Here is a 20,797-nt window from a genome sequence, read left to right as displayed (position 1 = left end):
GGGCCCCCAGACTTGTGTGAGGAGGAAGCAGCTGTGAAAATCACCCAGCTGTAAACGTGGGGTACTTTTCATGGAAAATGAAGTACATCTGAGAAGGCGGAGCTGAGATCCCGGAGAACAAGTCCCGGGTACCAGGACAGAGCCCTGATGCAGGTGCTGGCGCTGTGTGCCTGCCTCAAGTGGCTGTCCTTGGTGGAACATTGTGTGTGGGGGGTGGGTGTGTCCAGGTCAGCTCTTTAGACCCGGATTGGGAAGAACGGGGATGGAGGAGGGGTGGACTTGAGGAACTGCATGTTCCTGCACATAGGCTCCTCAGCTGGGCAGGGTTTAGGTGACGAGACCCCAGACTTCAAGCTGATGGCAGTAATCGGACGGGCCTTGGGGGCCCTGGGGAGGTGTCAGGTTCATTTTGCATGTGGGAGGATGTGATGTGTGGTGGTCAGAGGATGGACAGTGGCAGATTGTATTTTCCAGAGATGACCCAGCAATATCTCCCACCCCACATGCCCTCTTAGCAGTGTGACTGTGAAACGCCTCTCATTGAGAGGCAAAGTTGCTGTTCCCTCCCTTGGATCTGGATGGGCCGTGACTGTGGGGGAAATGGTGCTCTTGGCTGGCATGCTGAGGACGACATACCGTTTGCCTGGTTCTCTCGGGACCCAAGACCAGCCCCATTGGAGTGGCTGCCGGAGGAGGCCATGGGAGGAGGTGGTTTCCCATTAACAGTGACCACCACCGTCAGCCACCAGATGTGTGAGTGGAGAAGCTTCCGGTGGTGCCAGTGCCAGCCGCTGAGCCATCACCAGCCTTTGTATCTTGCCCTCTGAGGACCCGTTCATTATGGAGCAGAGACAAGCTGTCCCCTCCCTTCCCTTTCTGATTTCCTGACCCTGCAGGAATGAGAAAATGATTGCTGGACATCACTAAGGGGTGGGTCACTTGGCTGTGCAGCCGCAGCGTAGGCGGGCTGCTCTCCCACGTCTCAGGAGCACGCAGGTTCTGTGCCAGGGATGGCTGGTCAGGCCCTGCAGATGGGCACAACTTCTCATCCCACACATCCCAGCCTTCTTTAAACTTCCTTGGCAGATTATTTTATGGTTTTGCGGCTATTGGTGAAGACAGTTCAGTTTTCTTTTCTTTTTGGCAATTTTATGACTTTATTTGATGTATTTGATGATCAGCGATTAGTTCTCATCCACACTGACTGTCTGTAGATTTTTGAACATGGTAACAGGTACATAGGTAACCAAAGTATAGAACTTATTTGGTGACTCTTCATCCTCATTACATTTTCTGGATAACCGCACACGGATGCGGTAGGGGACACTCCTTATTCCTTTGGCCCAGACAGGTTTGTTGAACTTGGTATCGATGCGCACATCTGGAGCTGCCATCTCCTTCATGGCAAATTTCTGCATCTCTCCGAGTGCCCGAGGGGCACGCTTCGTGCGGCCCACTTGGTGGATGCGCTCGTGAATGTCGATGGTGGATTCTCGGGTCACCACCTCGCTGACGGCAGAACGGCCCTTTTTCCTCTCCATCCTCTTCTGCTGGAGCCATTCTGCCGAGTCCACGCTGGAGAGGAAAAGGACAGTTGAGTTTTCTTGGGTTGTCCGTTGGGTGGTCATCCCAGATGGGTTCTTTGTACTTTTCATGTTCACATGGTTTAGGGATGTTTTTCTGGTGAGTGGTGGAAAGTAGGAACTATTCATGGTGGCTGGATTTGGTGCCTGTTTCCCCCATCATGCTGTTTATTTTTGTCATGAAAAACATCTCTATCAATAAGATTAATCTCACTTTTACCCAGACAATCTAACCTGTAGACTTTGTTGAATAAAATTGGAAATAATTTTAAATCTAATTTATCTTGTTGTCAAACCAAAAGAAACCTATCAAGAAACCGCTAAAGCAGTGAGAACTCAGAATGAGGAGGTCATGGCAGAAAAGGTGATTTTTCTGAGAGCTTCACATCAAGGCGATGGTCTAATTTATACTAAGTGCGAACATGCATTGAATTCAGGGAACTGGGAAAGCGGGCGTGTTTGACCCTGCGGGCTTTGCAAGAAGCTCGTGGGGCTTGGTGCATCCTTTGAAGGGTTAAGGGAACGAGGGGCGAAAAGTTGATTACTGTTTGGTTGTGGAAATGGGGTGCTGGGTGGAGTCCCCAAGACCACCCCCTGCTTCGAGGATTTACTGGGGGTACTCGCAGGACTCAGGAGCTAGTACTTACTGGCATGATTTATTATGGTAGAAAGATAACGAAGCAAAACCAGCTAGGGGAAAGGGTGCATGGGGTGAGGTCTGAAGGGAACCAGGCCCCAGCTTCTGAAAGCCCTGCCCCCATGGAGGCTCCCGGGAGGGGCTCGTGTCCCCCGGAACAAGGTAGACCGCAGTGAAATGCTGCCAGCCAAAGAAGCGCATCTGAGACTTAGCCCCCAGGGTTTTTATTGGAGGCTGGTGACAGGCAGCCTCTGCCCAAATCCCAGCCTTCCGGCAGGAAAGCAGGCTTTCAGCGTAAACCATATTGTTGGGAAACAGTTGAGGCACAGCGAACCCCACTTACTAGTTAGGGTGGTGGGAACCCTCCAGAAATCCAAGTCCCCAGACCCCAGCCACGTGCCACCCCTGTAAGCAGGGCTTTGAAAGGAGGGCTGCTGGAGCCTGCTTTCTTGACCCTCTTCTGCACAGATATCAGCTTATCCTTTCCTTTCTGATTAATGTCTCTCTCAAACACAGACCGGGGGAATAAAAACCTGAAAACAAGCGAATGTTGACATATACATCACCACTTTCAATTAGCTATTTTCAACCAAATGCTGAAATATAATATAGTTGTAGTCACAAAGGGGAAGTAGCAGGTATGTTGCAAGAAAAAAACTTATTAGAATTGTATGTTAAGTTGGATAGAAACAGAACTTTTCTGAGCTTATGTGCTGTGCAGATACAGAATGCTGGTGGAGTTACTTCTGTGAGAACATCATTGAATTATAATTAAAGATTAAGTACCTATAAAATATATTTGCATTACAGAAGTGGTTAAAATAACTTTCTCAGTCTTCATAAATGTAGATAATATCTTTGGACAAAATAATGAGCTACTTTTTTGATGGAACAGGAGAAGCAGGAGAAAATTGTTGCAGGGGCAGGGTTGCTGACGATGCTGTCCCTGTTGGTCCACAAGGTAAAATCCTCCTGTGTTAGTCTGTTCTCATGCCGCTCATAAAGATATACCAGAGACAGGGTAATTTATAAAGGAGAGAGGTTTAATGGACTCACAGTTCCACATGGCTGGGGAGGCCTCACAATCACGGCGGAAGGTGAATGAGGAGCAAAGTCATGTCTCACATGGTGGCAGGCAGGAGAGCTTGTGCAGGGGAACTGCCCTTTATAAAACCGTCAGATCTTGTGAGACTTATTCACTATCATGAGGACAGCACAGGAAAGATCCATCTGCACGATTCGATTACCTCCCACCAGGCCCCTCCCACGACACATGGAAATTATGGGAGCTACAATTCAAGATGAGCTTTGGGTGGGGATACAGAGCCAAATCATAACTTGTTTTTTTCCTTTTTTTTTTTTTTTTTGAGAGGGTGGGTCTTATTATGTTGCCCAGCTGGTCTTGAGCTCCTGGGCTTTCGTGATCCTCTTGCCTTGTCCTCCCAAAAGTGCTGGGATTATAGGTGTGAGCCACCACACCAGGCTGATTTTCTCTTACGAGTTGGAGTAAAGTACGGCCAAGATGGTTAAGATGATCCATGTCAATGTGGGATGGCCCATGTTTCACCAGCACTCAGATGCCCTGGGGCTGGGGGCTTATGGCCAGTGTTGCTAATTCTCAAGGTTAAGTTTTCAGCTGGGTGAAGAAGGAAGAAAGACTGTTTCCCTGAACTCAGTGTTGAGGAGAGCAGTGACTGACAGCTGTGGATGTGCTCTCATCCTCCCACTTTTACCGGGAGAGGGGCTTTGTGATGACAGGTGTATAACCTCTCAGGTTTTCTTTCTTTTACATTAAGAAAAAAGAAGGTGGGGAGGTGGTGGGTGATGGAGCAGGTGATGCGTGAGGATCAGTGAAAATGCACTGCTGGGAGCTGGAGAGCCTGCGCAGGCTTTTTCCGTCACTGTGTCCGTGATGAATTGAGGAAACCGTGTCTCAGTTCCGGACCATGGCCAAGAGGAAATGCATGGTCTTAAGTCTTATGTCTCTTGTCTAGTGATCACCCGACACAAATGGGGTGTATCGGCTGCAAAACAGAACTGGGTACCAGCGAGGCCTAGACCACCTGGGCGTTTCTCTTTCGGAGCTACAGTTCCCAGGTGTAAAATAGAGCTGGTGATACACACCTTGCCAGGTTATTTGAAAATGCAAAGCACCCCGCACAGTGTCGGACACATGGGAGGCGGTCACAGACCCATCTGTGTTCAGTTGCTCGTGACGAATGCCTGTTATGTCTCAGGCACGGACCAGCTATGCAGTAAGAGGGAGCTCTGAGTCAGACGGAGGGTGGATTCGCTCTTTGGGCGCTGGTGTCGCTCTGGATCTGATCGTCCTTCATTATCCAGGTTTTGGAAATGTGAGTCATTGTATAAAGGTAAAGCTTGAGGTGTTGGTAGGTGGTAGGTGCATCAGGTGTGGTGGTGGTGGTTTCTATGCGTGTCTCTTACCAATAGACTTTTTTTTTGTTTTTGTTTTTTGAGACAGACACTCACTCTGTCGCCCAGGCTGGAGTGCAGTGTTGCGATCTTGGCTCACTGCAAGCTCCGCCTCCCGGGTTCACGCCACTCTCCTGCCTCAGCCTCTGGAGTAGTTGGGACTACAGGTGCCCGCCACCACGTCCGGCTAATTTTTTGTATTTTTAGTAGAGACGGGGTTTCACCATGTTAGCCAGGATGGTCTCGATCTCCTGACCTTGTGATCTGCCTGCCTCAGCCTCCCAAAGTGCTGGGATTACAGGCATGAGCCACCATGCCTGTCCTTTTTTTCTTTTTTTTTTTTTTAGACAGATCTTTCTGGGACTCCAGGTGTGGTCTATCATGCCCTGCTATTTTATTTTTTGTTTCTTTTAGAGATGAGTGTTATGTTGCCCAGGCTGGTCTTGAACTCCTGGTACCAGTAAACTTTTTAGGAGGTCTCCGTTAGCTTTTGAAAATTTTTTACCTGATCTTTAAAAATGCATGCAGTTGTGTAGCAATTTTTAAAGTGATTGACAGTTTTTTCCCACCCTACCTTTTCTTGACTGAAGCAATTGGTACTTTGGGAGTAGTCCTATTATTGTTCCTTGTATTTTTCTGATTTCTGTTTTGGTGATGACACTGTGGGAAGTCATTTGCCAGGGGCACATTTCAACCTTCTGTCTGAATGGATCTGTCTACTTATCTGTTCATTTATTTATTCACTATTGTTTACCTATCTGTCCAACCACCTACCTACCCTTCCGTCTGTCCATCCATCCATCCATTAAAGTTCTTTTTGGGGGTGTATCAGTTTAATTGCACTGCATATCTACCTACAAGTAATACCTCTTAGCAATCAGCAGACAATGAATCAGGCCATTCCCTGGTTGAAATTCAACTCTAGATTTCTGGAGGGAGCTACTCAGGTTAAGGATTCATTAACAAGAAAATGAATCTACAATAGGCCGTATTATAGATGCAGCACATGAAGGCGCGCACACATTACTTCTTAGCTGAGTGAGGTGCGTGCACGTGAGGCTTAGACCCCATGGTCTTAGGGCGTCCTTCAGCATTTTGTTTTTTGAAGAGGAGTCTCACTCTGTCTCCCAGGCTGGTCTTGAAAGCCCCCCTTGCCTCAAGTGATCTTCCTCTATCAGCCTCCTAAAGTGCTGGGATTATAGGTGTGCGCCACTGTGCCCAGCTTTCTTCAACCTGAAAACTATTTTAAACATTTTATTACTCTGTAGCTATTGGCAGTACCAGATTTTATTTACAACTGAAGGTAGTTTTGGATCTAAAACGACAGTGTTGGTAATGTTCAAAAAATGTATCATTTAGTGGTTTTAATGTCACGTATCAGTCGTTTTCAGAGTATCTTTTATATTGCCCTTCTATATATGTTAGCTTACTAGTTGATGAGTATTTCTGTAACCTGTCCTGCTTTCTAATCTAGCCACTAAGTGGTTGAATCAGGATTTACACTCAGCTGTGCCTACTTTAAAATTGATGTTTTGCCCCTCATCTCCCTAAAGTTCTTAATGGCATGCATGTGTTTATATGCCATTTATATACGTATATGTAATGATTTTTAAGTTCAGTTTGCTTTTATATCTCCCTGCTTTTTTGGCATTGCTTGTTTAGAGAAATTTGTCCACAGTTTTTAGCACTGGGTGCTGCAGGACGAGGGCTGGACCTGCTGCTTGGAGCCGCAGTCCTCATCAGGTGTCTGCTTGTTGTACCACCTGCACCACCATCCACATGCTCCCCAATTTTTTAAAGTTAATTAAACCTCATATTGAAGATAAAAATATGCATACATAATTTTTATAATAATGCTACTTAAACACATAAAACCCAAGGCTAGGCATAAATTCCTTATGGTTAGAGGAATTTTGTGCAGCTGTAAATCCCAGACATACAAATTAAATCCAACTACAAAGGCAGTAAATGAACACCATTAATTTAATGTGACAAAGTGATGTAGTTTTGCTGATGGTGTGTTGCTAATGTTGGGTTTCCTGATAGAAATAGTGTATTTGTATTTAAGGTTTTTGCTTGCTGTCACTTAATTCTTTTGATTTTGCGAGTGATAGACTCTCTTATTTTTCAGTTTACTGAGGAAGGTTCCCCCACTCCGGCCACCCGCCCCTGCCTGACGGCACAGCACGGTGACAGCGACTTTTCGTGTGTCCCTCTAGTACTTTGTTCAAATGGCAGCAAATAGGAATATACAATCTAATTTCCCCCCTTAGGAGAAAAGTAATATTCTATATGCGTTATTCTGCAATTTTCTTTTTTCATATAACAAAATATTCTCGAGGTCTTCCCTATGAGTGCATGGAAAACTTTGTGGGCCATCGTTGGAGTTGCTATCTTTACAGCCGTTGTTTTTTCTAACAACGTATACTCTAATCTCATTAGAGGTTTGTCACTGCTAATCCAGATTATATCTTCTTTGTACCTCAAACAACCCTCTGAAGTAGGTGGTGGTGGGGGCGTCAGGAAGAGAAGACACTGAGATTCAGAGAGGTTAACGGACGTGACTGAGGCGACAGATGGAAGTGTGGGGACGCAGCCCACCCTAGGTCTGTGTGCCTAGACAAAGGCCGGGTGCACTGTCGCCTTCTCAGGGCCGCTGCCACCTGCTGAGTCCAGCACGCTCAGGGCACTCTCCCCCCTTCTTGGCGATGGTGTGCTGAGGTCCACCCGCAGTAGCTGACCGTGTTGGTCTTCGGAGTCCTTTGGTGTTTGAGTGCCCTCGTACAGATGAGGAAACAGGTGCTTCTGCGTATGGTTCAGATGGGACCGCTACAGTCTGCAGATAACTGAGCGCGTGAGACCGCTACAGTCTGCAGATAACTGAGCGCGTGAGACCGCTACAGTCTGCAGATAACTGAGCGCGTGAGACCGCTACAGTCTGCAGATAACTGAGCGCGCGAGACCGCTACAGTCTGCAGATAACTGAGCACGGAGCTGAGGGTGGTCAGATGCCTGTCAATCGCAAACTTTGCTGCACCCAGTGCGAGAGTCGGGATGAGCAGTGCCTTTTACTGACCTAGGAGGTGTTACAATGACAAGAAGAGGCCAGAGTGGGCAGGAGGCACTAGGTCGGGAGAGGAGAGAGTTGGGAGGAGGAAGTGGCCGTGCTGCAGGTGCCCTAACAGACCCAGGGAAGCATGGAGAGCACAGCGAGGCCTGTGTGGAGAGGGTGTCACCAGCCTGCCTCGGGGCTGCGGAGGTCGGGGAGCACATGCTGTGTGCAGACCTCTCCGTCAGTTTGTGCTGGCTGCTCTGCTCTCAGGCCCACAGAGTTCTGCACTGTGAGCAGCGCAGGTCAGAAGGGGCGTTTGGAAATGACACGCTCTGTCCAGGAATTGTAGTCAATGTTCTAGCTGTTAATATTCCACTTTCTGGGAGACGGTGGATTTCACCCTGAGTTGAGTAGCTTCACGACTGCTAGTGGTTGGAAGCTTCCAGATTAGTAGTTTAAGCCAGAAAACAATGTTGATACATCTTGAGATGTGTATAAATCATTTGATTTGGCCGGGCAGGGTGGCTCACACCTGTAATCCCAGCATTTTGGGAGGCTGAGATGGGCAGATTATTTAAAGTCGTAGATCGAGACCAGCCTGGCCAACATGGTGAAACCCAGAGGACTAAAAATAGAAAAATTAGTTGGGCATGATGGCGCATGACTGTAATCCTGGCTACTCAGGAGGCTGAGGCATGAGAATCACTTGAACCCAGGAGGTGGAGGTTGCAGTGAGCTGAGATCACACTGCTGCACTCCAGCCTGGGTGACAGAGTGAGATTCCATCTCAAAAAAAAAAAAAAAAAGATTAAGGCTTGTTTTGTTTTTTGTGTTTGTTAAGAGAGCCATTGTAGGCTACATGCATGTGGTAATAGACTTCAAAGGGTACAGTGGAAAATGGTAGCTTACAACTGACATTTAGTCAATTGAAAAGTGTAGCCCGGGGTGTAGATAGCACGTTCCCCTGCTGTGCCTGCTGGGTCCTGGAACGAGGCCTTCCAGCAAGTTGGTTCTTTCATCAAGGGCGTGTCCTGAGGGTCATGGGGCCTTGGCCATCAGGGGGAGAATAAGGTTTTCTCATTTTTGACTTCAACTAATGGTCATAGAGTTGCTTTTCTTTTCATTTATTGTTTTACTGTCCTTTCCTCATCCTCCTCTATCTCCATGTCCTCCTTTATCTCATCAGCTCTTCTCCTCCTCTTTCTCTTCCTTCTCCTTCTCCTTCCCTCCTTGCATTTGTTCAGCTTTACCACATTCATTATACACTCAGCAAAATGTGAAATCTTTCATTTCCTGTTCCTGGTACGTGCAGCAAAAGCTTGATTATACAACATAATGATGATCTAGACAGAAAACATGTCTGACTTGTGTTGATGGAATATGTCGCATTCCCATGGTTGTCAGTTACTGTCGCTCATGACAGTGAGCAAGTGTGTGTTGCTAGTAAGAAGGTTCAGGGAGTTGAGGTGACGGGGCTGAGATGCTGCCTGCTGTCTCCTTCTTGTGGGCAGGTAGTGGTGCAGGGGGCATTTATGAACTGGTGTGGAGGTGCCCAAGAGGTACCCTGTGCTTGAGGAAAGGGCAGAAGGCTGATGGCCTCGTGGCTGTAACCCCAGGTGCTTCTTGCTGGGTGGCTCTCACTGAGCGGGAGTGAATGGCAAGAGAAACTTCCTGATGTGACCCTTCAGCCGAACCTAGGGATGATCTCCACGACAGTAGACCCCAAGGAGCACCCCGTGCCACCCACCAGGAGAAGCCCAGAGGAAGTGATGCCCTCCCTGACTTGTTAGAGTGCTTCTCTTGAAGGAAAGAAAACCCGGAAAGTTCTTTGACTTCTGTCGTACTGAAGGTATCATCATCTTAGACACCAATTTAGCATGAAGGGAAGATAATGTGTCAGACACTTGAATATTGTTGCACGTCTGCTTTTCCTACTGAATTTTCGAATGCAGATATATATGCAGTCTGTTGAATATAATGGGTTTTCGATCTTGTCCTTTCTAGGAAGGCAAAATGCTTTTTATTACCTGGAAACTAATTTCAAGCAATAGATTGCATTTTTCCTAGGAGTCTTGTGGTCAGTTTTGTTTTTCCAGTGCAGATTGCCTCCAGATCTTTATTTTGAAAGCTTTTCACACAATTCGAAGACCTGCAAGAATGGTGCCATGAACACCTCACACTCAACACTTTGACACAAGGCTTGTTTGCATTTTATTGTATTTGCTCTTTCTGTCACACTTTTGTTTGCTTTTGAATCATTTGAAAGTAAGTAGCACACGTTATTATTATTATTATTATTTGAGATGGAGTTTCACTTTGTTGCCCAGGCTGGAGTGCAGTGGTGTGATCTTGGCTCACCGAAACCTCTGCTTCCTGGGTTCAGATGATTCTCTTGCTTTAGCCTCCTGAGTAGCTGGGATTATAGGCACACACCAGTACACCCAGCTAATTTTTTATTTGTACTTCTAGTAGAGAGGAGGTTTCACCACATTGGCCAGGCTGGTCTCGAACTCCTGACCTAAAGTGATTTGCCCGACTCGGCCTCCCAAAGTGTTGCGTGTGAGCCACCATGCCTGGCGAGTGATTTTCTTCCTGAATATTCCTGCACACATCTCATAAGAATTAAAACATCATTCACCTGTCTAACCATAATACCAATATCACTCCTAAGAAAATTGACCATACTGCCACAATATTATCTAAATATTTCATCCATATTGAGATTTCTTCAGCTGTTTCAATAACATCTTTTATAGCTGTTTTTTTTTAAAAAACCAAAATCTACTCATTACATTTGTTTCTTTAGTCTTTTCTGAATGTAGAACGTTTTTCCCCCTGTAAATGGCACGGACTTCTTGCGGAAGCGTCCTGCTGCTTGTGTTGGAGAGTGTCCCGCTTAGGTTTTGCTGGGTGTCTCCTCATGGCGTCATTCCACCTGTTGTTTCATTCCCTGCATTTCCTGCAAACTGGAAGTTCAATCTAGAGGTTTGATTATATCCACATTAAGTCTTTTTGGCAAGAATGCTTCGTAAGTGTTGTTGATGACTTCACATTGCATTATACCAGGAAGTGATCAGTCTTTAACTTAGAAGATTTGCTCTCACTCTAAAATAGGACAGTTTTAAAAATAGGCATCTTTTTTAAGGGAAGGGTTTTCACTCTTTCACCCAGGCTAGAGTACAGTAGTACCATCATAGCTCACTGTAACCTCTAACTCTTGGGCTTAAGCCATCTTCACACCTCACCCTCCCAAGTAGCTGGGACTACAGGTGTGCACCACCATGCCTGGCTAGTTACAAAATTTTTTTTTGGAGAGACAGGGTCTTGCTGTGTTGCCCAGGCTGGTCTTGAACTTTTGGGCTCAACAGATCTTCCCACCTGGGCCTCCCAAAGCGCTAGGATTGCAGGTGTGAGCCACTGTTGGGCCTAAAATATGAATCTTGACATTTACTCTGTCTTCACACGTCACTGATTGTCTAGTTATTAAATTCTATGTTGTAAATCTGGCTGGCTTAACTTCCAGTGTCGAATTATCTGAAGCCATTCTGATTTGCAGCCTTTGCTTTGTGGCTCATTTGTTCTCTGAAGCTTGTGTCTTATGTATGAAGAAGGGTGTAAATCCTCTTCTTTGAACTTTTAGTTGAAATTGATTTGGAAATCATTTGTCACAACCTGGGCAACATAGCGAGACCTCTACAAAAAATACAAAAAAATTAGCTTGGTGTGGTGGCTCCCACTTGTGGTCCTAGCTACTTGGGAGGCTAAGGTGGGAGCATCACCTGAGCCCAGGAGGTTGAGGCTGCAGTGAGCCGTGATCACGCCACTGCACTCCAGCCTGGGAGGCAGAACGAGACTTTTGGCTCAAAAACAAATAAACAAACGAAAAATCTTTTGTCAAAGATATAAGGCCATAATGTGGATGGAAATTTTAAGAGCAAAGTAATATATATGAGCGCGTATGTGTAGTTATAAAAAGAACCAAAAGCATCTCAAAGTCCGCGGTCCATCAGCATCAGCCTCTGTCCACAGAGCCAGGGCCCCCCTTGGATGCGTCTCCTGTAAGATGAAGGCCCCCCTTGTGTGGCCTTCAGTGATCGTCCTCCCCGGGAGTCCTGCTGGCTCTGCTTGGAGAACCTGGCCACTTTCCCGCCTCTGCTCCTGGCAGCCTCCGTGGCCCGTCACTTCTTGTTTGCCTCTGAATTATTTTTCCAGACTCGAGTGACACTTTGCCTTGCAAAGCTTTGCCCAGTGCTGTCAGACAGGGTTAGTTCTAAGTCTTTCCTGTGGGATCCACGGCACTCTGGGCATTTCTGGAAGGAAAGTTATGTGTGTCTCTTGTCCCTGGAAGGGACAGGGCACATCTTGTTCATCAGGGCACCGCACCCCTGGGACCCGGCCTGACTCTGATGCCACAGGCATTTAATGAAGACATTCAAAGTGAACATTCAGAATCTCTATCTCCTCATACTTCTTTTCTTGTGCTTATATTTAATATGTAATAACATTCATATATGGACACTTTCAAGAAGACCTAACAGGACACAGTGCTCTTTATGGTTGAATGAAGCGGTCGGTGTTGGACTCGGGCTGGACCTTGCTGTGTAGACACGGGTGCTCTCTATGGTTGAATGAGGTGGTCGGTGTTGGACTCGGGCTGGGCCTTGCTGTGTAGACACGGGTGCTCTCTATGGTTGAATGAGGTGGTCGGTGTTGGACTCGGGCTGGGCCTTGCTGTGTGGACACGGGTGCTCTCTATGGTTGAATGAAGCGGTCGGTGTTGGACTCGGGCTGGGCCTTGCTGTGTAGACACAGGTGCTCTCTATGATTGAATGAGGTGGTCGGTGTTGGACTCGGGCTGGGCTTTGCTGTGTGGACACAGGTGTTCTCTATGGTTGAATGAGGTGGTCAGTGTTGGACTCGGGCTGGGCCTTGCTGTGTGGACACAGGTGCTCTCTATGGTTGAATGAGGTGGTCGGTGTTGGACTCGGGCTGGGCCTTGCTGTGTGGACACGGGTGCTCTCTATGGTTGAATGAGGTGGTCGGTGTTGGACTCGGGCTGGGCCTTGCTGTGTGGACACGGGTGCTCTCTATGGTTGAATGAGGTGGTTGGTGTTGGACTCGGGCTGGGCTGCATATTCTGGAGAAGTGGCTGTGGAGCATGATGAGGCGTCCATGGCAGCAGCGTCTCTGCGCCCAGGTGTGGCCGTGCTGAGGGGATTCCTGCCGCAGATCTCGGGAAGAAGGTTGGCTTTCCTCCTGGTGTTGGTGGAAGGCCTCCCCTGAGACACCGCTGCACCCCACTGGGGTGTTTCATTGTCCTCTCCCTTCCTGACAAGGAAACGGCTGGACACTCTTCATGTCAGCAAGGATCCTAGGTGCTGGGGGCGCAAAGACAAGCCAGGCCTGGAAGACCCCCCCAGAGCCAGGGGAACCCACCCCGAATACATACTCGCCAAGCCACGTGCTGCGGTTGGGGGTCCCAGAGGTGTGCTCAGGCCGGCCTGTGGGGACAGCAAAGTGGCCTCCCCGAGGAGGGGGCCTGTCCCCTGTGTTTCAGAGGCCTCACCTTGTCTCATGCTTGAAATATTTCCTGAAGAATGCCATTTTTGAATTTTATTTTGTAGAGAAAAAAAAATCCAAATATTGAAAGGATCTGCTTGAATTTTTAACAACTACTATATCAAGAATTTTTTTTTTTTTTTTTTTTTTTTTTTTTTTTTTTTTTTTTTTTTTTTTTTTTTTTTTTTCTTTTTTTTTTTTTTTTTTTTTTTTTTTTTTTTTTTTTTTAAGAAGATTTCTAACTTAGGTGGCCCCTTTGGAATATCCGATTCCTGTGCTGGCTTCTACGTTGCCTTTGCAGGCCTGTGTTTATAGGTGCGGTTTTCTTGTTCAGATGGAACTCTGTGGTGTTAAATGTGGCCTTCTTTGTTTTGTGTTACATGTTTTTCTCAACTTTATGAGATCAGACCAAATAGAGAATGTTAAAGAAAAAAATATTTTGGGCAATTAGAATTGCAAGAATGTCAAGAAGAAATATGTGTAGTGAATAGCAGGCTGTAGAAACCATCTCACTGCTCAGATCTTAAAATCTGTAGCCGAGAGAGGCTTTGAAACACCTGGGGAAGATGTGTGTGCCGCTCTGCATTTGTAAAATTGTGGACTTGACTGTAGAGCTCGCTTTGCCCACAGCTGGTTTAGTCGTCGATAATCCCCGAGGATACTTGCGTGTGCCGTTGCCTTCATCCCCAGGACTTGGAGGAAAACAGCAGTGATGCTATTTGTTATTTCACGTTGATAATTCCTTCCACCTTTGGCCTTGTCCTACGGTAATTCCTCATTTCGGATTCCTTTGGATAGTTGGGTCATGGGGAGAGTTCTACCGTTATTTTACCAAGGTGAGGTTTGCTAAGCCTTCATTCTTATGTAGATGGCAGAAAAAGCCATTCAGAGAAAACATCTGAGTCCGTTCCCACCAGGTTAAGCAGAAAGGGGATTTGCTAAGGATCTCCAGAAGGCCCGAGAGCCGGCCCCTGAAGTTACGGTGGACCTCAAGGGGGCTTCTGTAGCTGCCCAGCAACTGAGACATCGGAGGAGTCCTGGAAGACCAGGTGCCACTGCCGCACAGCTCACAGGGTGCTCACCTCCCTGTGGAACGGGGGCCTGGAGTCTCGGGGTCTAGAGTTTGATCTCGTAGGTGCATCTGATCATAGGAACCCAGGTCACATGCTGGCCCCTTCGCTGCGGGAGTCAGGACACAGTTCTTCTTTTCCCCACCTTAGTAAGCTAGGACCCGGAGCATGAGAAATTGTCAAGATATCCGGAAGGTGTTAAAAAGATGATGGGGAGCTGCAGATGGCAGGTGTCTGCCGTGGTTCCCCATGGGGCATCTTAATGGACGGCTTATTAGTAGGTTTTCAGCTGTGCAAGACCTTTGATTTACCCATGCCTTTCATATCTGATACCCACTTAGCAGCACATGCTGTTCCCTATTCTCTTTGAAACGGAGGCTTCTTTCTTCCTTGTCCCATTCCACTCTTGCCACACCTAGCTTCGGCCTTCTTATTTCACCATGACAGCTTCCTGGCTAATTTCCCTTCCTCCATTCTTTTTCTTCCCAAGTAAATGTTAGCCCTTGTCATTAACGTTAGATGTCATCTTCCTGAAAATATCCCATTTAGCCAGGTTTATGCCGTGGCAGCTGCAGTGGGGCCCGGAGGCCTTTCTTCCAGGCCTCTGTTATTGGAATCCACCTCCCGCGTCTATTTGGAGCTATGGGGCCTTTGGAACGGCTTCATGAGATGCGTTGGCCCAAGCAGAAGGCTGGTACAGAAGCAGAAGAAAGCTCTGAGCATTCCGAGAGTTTTCTGTTGAGAAATGCCATGGGCTTGTGTCTTCAGCCTGCCTGGGAGCCCTGCGTATTTTTACTTGCCTTGGGGTAGATTTGATGAAGCCTGTACCATGGGTAACATATTGCTGGATAATGAAGAGTGGAAGGAAAATTAACCCAGAATGAATGACTCAGTCCCATGATAATGTGGCTAATTTTAATTTGCGTCAGGAATAGTAAAGCTGTGGCCCAGTGTGTTATCAAATAAATCTCTAAACAGCCTTGAAATCATTCCATTCATTGAAAATTGAATTTTTTTTTTTTTTAGACGGAGTCTCACTGTGTTGGCCAGGCTGGAGTGCAGTGGCATGATCTTGGCCCACTGCAACCTCTGCCTCCCGCGTTCAAGTGATTCTTCTGCCTCAGTCTCCTGAATAGCTGGGATTACAGGTGCACACCACCGTGCCTGGCTAATTTTTGTATTTTTAGTAGAGGTGGGGTTTCACCACATTGGCCAGGCTGGTCTCAAACTCCTGACCTTGTGATCTGCCCACCTTGGCCTCCCACAGTGCTGGGATTACAGGCATGAGCCACCGTGCCCAGCCTGAAATAAATTTCCATGAAATAAATCTCGTTCCATGAAATAAATGTTAGGAAATTAGCCAGGCATGGTGGCATGTGCCTGTAGTCTCAGCTACTTGGGAGGTTGAGAGAGGAGGATCATTTGAGCCCTATTGAAGCAATAGGCTTCACTTTGTATCTTGAACTGGGAAGGAGTGGAGAAAAAAAAAATATTAGAGCCCTTTGCTATACTTATTTTACGAAGACCAATTATTTGTTGGTTTTTAAGGACCAGAATTCCCAGGAATAAGTGAAACACGGCTTGATCTCTCAGTGTGCCCAATACCGCCGGCACCACATTCCTCACGCCAGCCCAGCTCGCTCGTTACCTGGGATACTCGCCCAAGCTTCAGCTGACCGAGCAGGTTATTTTCTATATCTTCAGGGTATAAAAACAGTTGTATAGACATACATGCACAACCATGAAAAAAATTTTCGACTATTGTGGTAAAGTCATTTTTATCCCCACTTCTGCCCCCATGCTTATGGAAATAACATGTTTATGGTAGATGGAAAGTGCATACGCAGAAGGGCCAGGTACAAAGAAGAAAAGATGATCCACGTTCCCCTGCAGAGGTCAGAATCACTCATGACATCTTGTGTTTTCATTTGGTGTGACCTTATATTTGGAATCACAGTTGTGGGTACAGTTTGTACCCCCCTCTTTTCAGTTGTGTTTGAGCACGTCCTGTGCCATTTAATATTCTTTGAGAACATATTTTTTAAACAGCTCTACTGAGATACAATTCACCTACTCCAGAGTTCACCCGTTTTTACCAACAGAGTTCACCAGCAGTTGTGCAACCTGAAAGTATGTTTTTGTAAAGGACATATACTATTTTATCATATAACACTGTTTAATATATGCCATTTAATTATGCCCTTCAACTTGGAACTTTAGGCTTCCATAGAATACATTTTATCATATTTAGATTTTATGCTGTTGAATGACTTGGAATTAATTTGTAAGTGTATATACCCTCGTATTTTCGCTCTGTGACAAAATATTTTTATTTTCACTTTTTAGGTAAGGAGACTGAAGAATTTTTTCTTTTTTTGTTAATTTCACCCCATAAGGCGTTTCAGGTAGAGGCAAAGAAATGGTTCCTAGCTCCTCACTCAGTCCTTGGTGGGCTGACTGGCTGTGCACACTAGGCCTCAGGGTGGAAGCGGTTCTTTTAGAGACCCCAGGCATAGTCTCCTGGGCTCACAAACTCGCACCAGGGCTGACCATTTGTTTTTGGAGGAACCACAGAAGGATTCAGTATAGAATTCCTTAAGAAAGGAGTTTCTTTAGTTTGTTTAAAATAGTTACAACTTTTTTTTTTTTTTTAAGACGGAGTCTTGCTCTGTCACCCAGGGTGGAGCGCAGTGGTGTGATCTCGGCTCACTGTAACCTCCGCCTCCTGGGTTCGAGCAGTTCTCCCACCTCAGCCTCCCGAGTGGCTGGGACCACAGGTGCACGCCACCACAGCCGGCTAATTTATTTATTTTCCTTTTTAGTAGAGACAGGGTTTCACCACGTTGGCCAGGGTGGTCTCAAACTCCTGACCTCCGGTGATACACCCGGCTTGGCCTCCCAAAGTGCTGGGGTTACAGGCGTGAGCCACCACGCCTGGCCAAAACAGTTACAATTTCTATAATAAACTTTTTTTCCCCCAGAATAAAACTAGCACCTTTAAAGTGAGCTATAACGATTCCTTTTATGAAACTTATTATGTATGCAGTTCTTATTTTGACTTTCAGAAATCTAAATTTCTCAAGGGTCTGTGATGTTGGAACTCAACTCACACCAAGTCCCTTGTGCAGTTTGCGTGGCGCAGGAAGGGGTGAGCCAGGTGAGGACTGCAGCACTCCTCACTTGTGTGCGAAGGTCGCCGTGGGTGAGGCCTCCTCATCCCTGAGGCCGAAATTTTCCTCTTCTCGTTTCCTTTTGATCAGGACGTTCTACAGGGGTGGAGACAGATTTTAAAAGCAGTGATACATAGACAGAATTTGGCCTAAAAAAAGAGTAGTGCTTAAATCTAAATGAGGCCTCTGGCTCAAGGTAACAAACTGAGCTCATAAATTCAAGCACCTCTCCCCTCATTCCCAATTCCCATTGAAATGAACAAAGGAATATAAAAATAGGGAGTCTCCCAAGCTAACACAGTTGCTGCTGGTGATGATGGTCTTGTTTTGGACTGCAGGGTTTGCTTGCAGAAATTCAGTTGGATGTGCTTCCTGCGGGCTTGGTGCTCACTTTGTAGCAGTGCTTGGAATGGAAGTGAGGGGGCAAACTGGCTTTTCCTTCTCTTGAACAACTTGGTTATCCGCCTCCCCTTCCCTGCGAGGTATATCTACTCTCTTTGCTATATGTTCTAGTTTCTGACTTTCTTTATAAATTATGCATTTGTGTAGCTTCGGCTTTGCTCCGAGTTTCTGCTTGATGCTGTGAATCCTAATGAGCGCTCCCGGGAATTGGGTGGATTTGGGTGGCTCTGCTTTCAGACAAACCAGGGGATCGTGAATGCTGTGACCCGCGTGGCCAGCCCCAGTCTTGCTTTCTGTTTATTTTCCACCAGTCTCAGTTGTTGCTGTTGGGAGGATAAGTGTGAGCCACACTCTCAATGTGGGGAACAGAAGGCAGTGATTGGGCTGCTGAACATGTTTAATTTCTTCATTCTGCACGGTGACTTAGGTGTCACTGTGCGTCAGCCTGGGAATTTATACTCAAGCTTGTTTGTGCCACCTGATCACCTGTATCTTTTTAAATATATATGATTTTATCCAATCAGTTATGAAGGAAGACTCCAGTAAGGAAATCCCTTGCGATTTGGTTTGAATTCTTTGGGAGGTGACAGACATTAATACGTCTTTCACCTGTGAGGTGACATGCTCTGAGCTTACAGGCCTTCGAGTGGAGGTGATCTCGTCTGCAGGCCCTGTGTGCAATTCTGACACCCAGACGCTCTGAACACTGGATTATTTAACAGCTCATTTGGCGGCAACACTTGGCCTGAGCTGGGGTGAGACTGGACACTCTTGATTGATTCCATGGAGAGTGGAAATGTTAACATGGTGAATGTTGGGTGCCGCTCCAAACCCTCCTGGGTGTGTTCACCCTCCTGGGTGTGTTCACCTTCCTGGGTGCCGCTCCAAACCCTCCTGGGTGTTTTAACCCTCTTAGGTGTGTTCTGTGAGACAGGGCAGAGGGATCACATTATCCTTTCACCAAGGTGAACACTGGAATTTCAAAATCAAGCTGGCACCAAAGGACCATCAAGAACACTGCCCAGGCTGTTATAATACCATCAGGACCCCACTGCTTGACGGCCCCCAGCCTCTCCCACCTGGAATCCAAAGTGCCGCAGAGACCTTGAGCCGGGCACAGGATCCTTAGGTGTGTGCGCCAGCCTTTAGGGGGTGCCTCCAGGATGACTGGGTGGAGACCTTGAGCCGGGCACAGGATCCTTAGGTGTGTGTGCCAGCCTTTAGGGGGTGCCTCCAGGATGACTGGGTGGAGACCTTGAGCTGGGGCACAGAGTCCTTAGGCGTGTGCTCCAGACTTTAGTGGGTGCCTCCAGGATGGCTGGGAAGACCAGTCATGAGTCAGAACTTCAGAATCTGAAAAATCCTTAGCACCTAAGAGGTCATTTGTCTCCACCCCCTCACTTTAAGGATGAGGAAATTTTTCAGGAGGGATTGAAATTAACTGTCATGTCCAAGGCCATGCATTGTTAGTGAGCATTTAAGGTTTTATAGTTTCTCAAAATGATACTCTTTTCAAATTCAAAATTAACCTATGGGGCTATAACCATGTCATCTTAAATTACATTGCATTGGAGGAAAATGTCTTAAAGTCAAAAAACTTACTTATGTAATATTATGCAGTTTTTGGCACATTAAATTTGATAGCCCTTACATTTTAAACATTCTGTAACTGTTATTAAAAAACATTAATCAAGAGTTTTTGGAACGAGGTTGCCATAGAAATGAAAATAAAATGCCAAAAAGACGTTTTAGGTATAGCTAAGAATTAAAAAATTTACTGAATTTGAGGCTGGGTGTGGTGGCTCACACCTGTAATCCCAGCACTTCGGGAGGCGGATGCTGGTGGATCACCTGAGGTCAGGAGTTAGAGACCAGCCTGGCCAACATGGCAAAACCCTGTCTCTACTAAAAATACAAAAAGTTAGCTTGTCATGCTGGCAGGCACCTGTAATCCCAGCTACTTGGGAGGCTGAGGCAGGAGAATTGCTAGAACCCAGGAGGCAGAGGTTGCAACGAGCTGAGATCGTGCCACTGAACTCCATCATGGTCAACAGAACGAGAGTCTGTCTCAAAAAACAAAACAAACAACTGATCAAATTTGAAATTAGGCTCACAGTTAAAATTTGCAGAGGAGCAAGACGTATTTTTTTTGGCTTGAGGATATGTGGTAGCACTGTGTTTTGCCCAGTTTTGGAGTTAAATTGGTAGCTAGATGTTAGAGCAAACACATTGTTCTGGTTCATGTATCAGTGTATTCTCAGGTGTTTTTCTTGTTTTCTTTCAAAGTAGAATGCAGGATGTAGGGTTAGGTGTGTATGGTGTAAACAAGGATGAATCAAATTAATTTCTTTCTTGTCTTGGTTCTTGTCTTTGTATAGTGTAGCTAATTTCACACATTCCAGCTGAGGGCCATGCCTTCCTATTGCTGGCCTGTAAAGAAGTCAGAAACGTCTCTCTCAGTAGCATTCGGTGAGTCAGGAAGACCATACTCACTGACAGGCACAGTGAGGTGAGGCCCCTCAGTCATCCCGTGGGACTCAAGGACGATTCTTGGGCTTCTGTTAGTACTTTTGTGTAAGGGACTCAGGGATCTTCAGAGATCATTTTTATAATTAACTAGAACTACTCATTTGACCGGGAATGTTGAAGTTTAAAAATTTAATTAGCTGCATTTGTAGAGGCGGAGGGAATATGACTTGTCTAGAATGACAGCCGAGGTAGGAGAAATAGGAATAAAGTCAGAGGTGTTGGGAATGCCGCCTCACTGCCCTGTGTCAGCCTCCACCGCCTCCCCAGCCCCGATACGCAGAGGAGGAAGGAGACCCAGCAGCCGCAGAGCCTCTTCACCCGGCGAGCTTCCCTAGTCCTGGCTGCCCCACTTGCTGTCTCCC

General features: G+C 46.5%; 2 protein-coding genes across 2 annotated transcripts in view; one reads left to right on the top strand and one right to left on the bottom strand.

The window, feature by feature from the left end:
- The window catches only part of RPTOR (regulatory associated protein of MTOR complex 1), a 425,447-nt gene that overhangs the window by 53,607 nt on the left and 351,043 nt on the right, over nucleotides 1–20,797 (top strand). The gene's annotated exons all lie outside the window — the stretch shown is intronic.
- LOC126939470 (60S ribosomal protein L31-like) lies at nucleotides 1,184–1,712 on the bottom strand. The gene has a single exon (XM_050764822.1). The coding sequence runs from the start codon at nucleotides 1,710–1,712 to the stop codon at nucleotides 1,185–1,187; it is 528 nt and encodes a 175-aa protein (XP_050620779.1). The 3' UTR covers nucleotide 1,184.

The sequence above is a fragment of the Macaca thibetana genome, chromosome 16 (assembly GCF_024542745.1).
Source record: "Macaca thibetana thibetana isolate TM-01 chromosome 16, ASM2454274v1, whole genome shotgun sequence".
Taxonomy (NCBI): domain Eukaryota; kingdom Metazoa; phylum Chordata; class Mammalia; order Primates; family Cercopithecidae; genus Macaca; species Macaca thibetana.
Note: the sequence above shows the minus strand (reverse complement) of the source record. Positions and strands in the feature narration are given on the sequence as shown.

Bases quoted from the DNA above. Each gene is read 5' to 3' on its own strand.
- LOC126939470 (XM_050764822.1), bottom strand. From the start codon at position 1,712: ATGAATAGTTCCTACTTTCCACCACTCACCAGAAAAACATCCCTAAAC.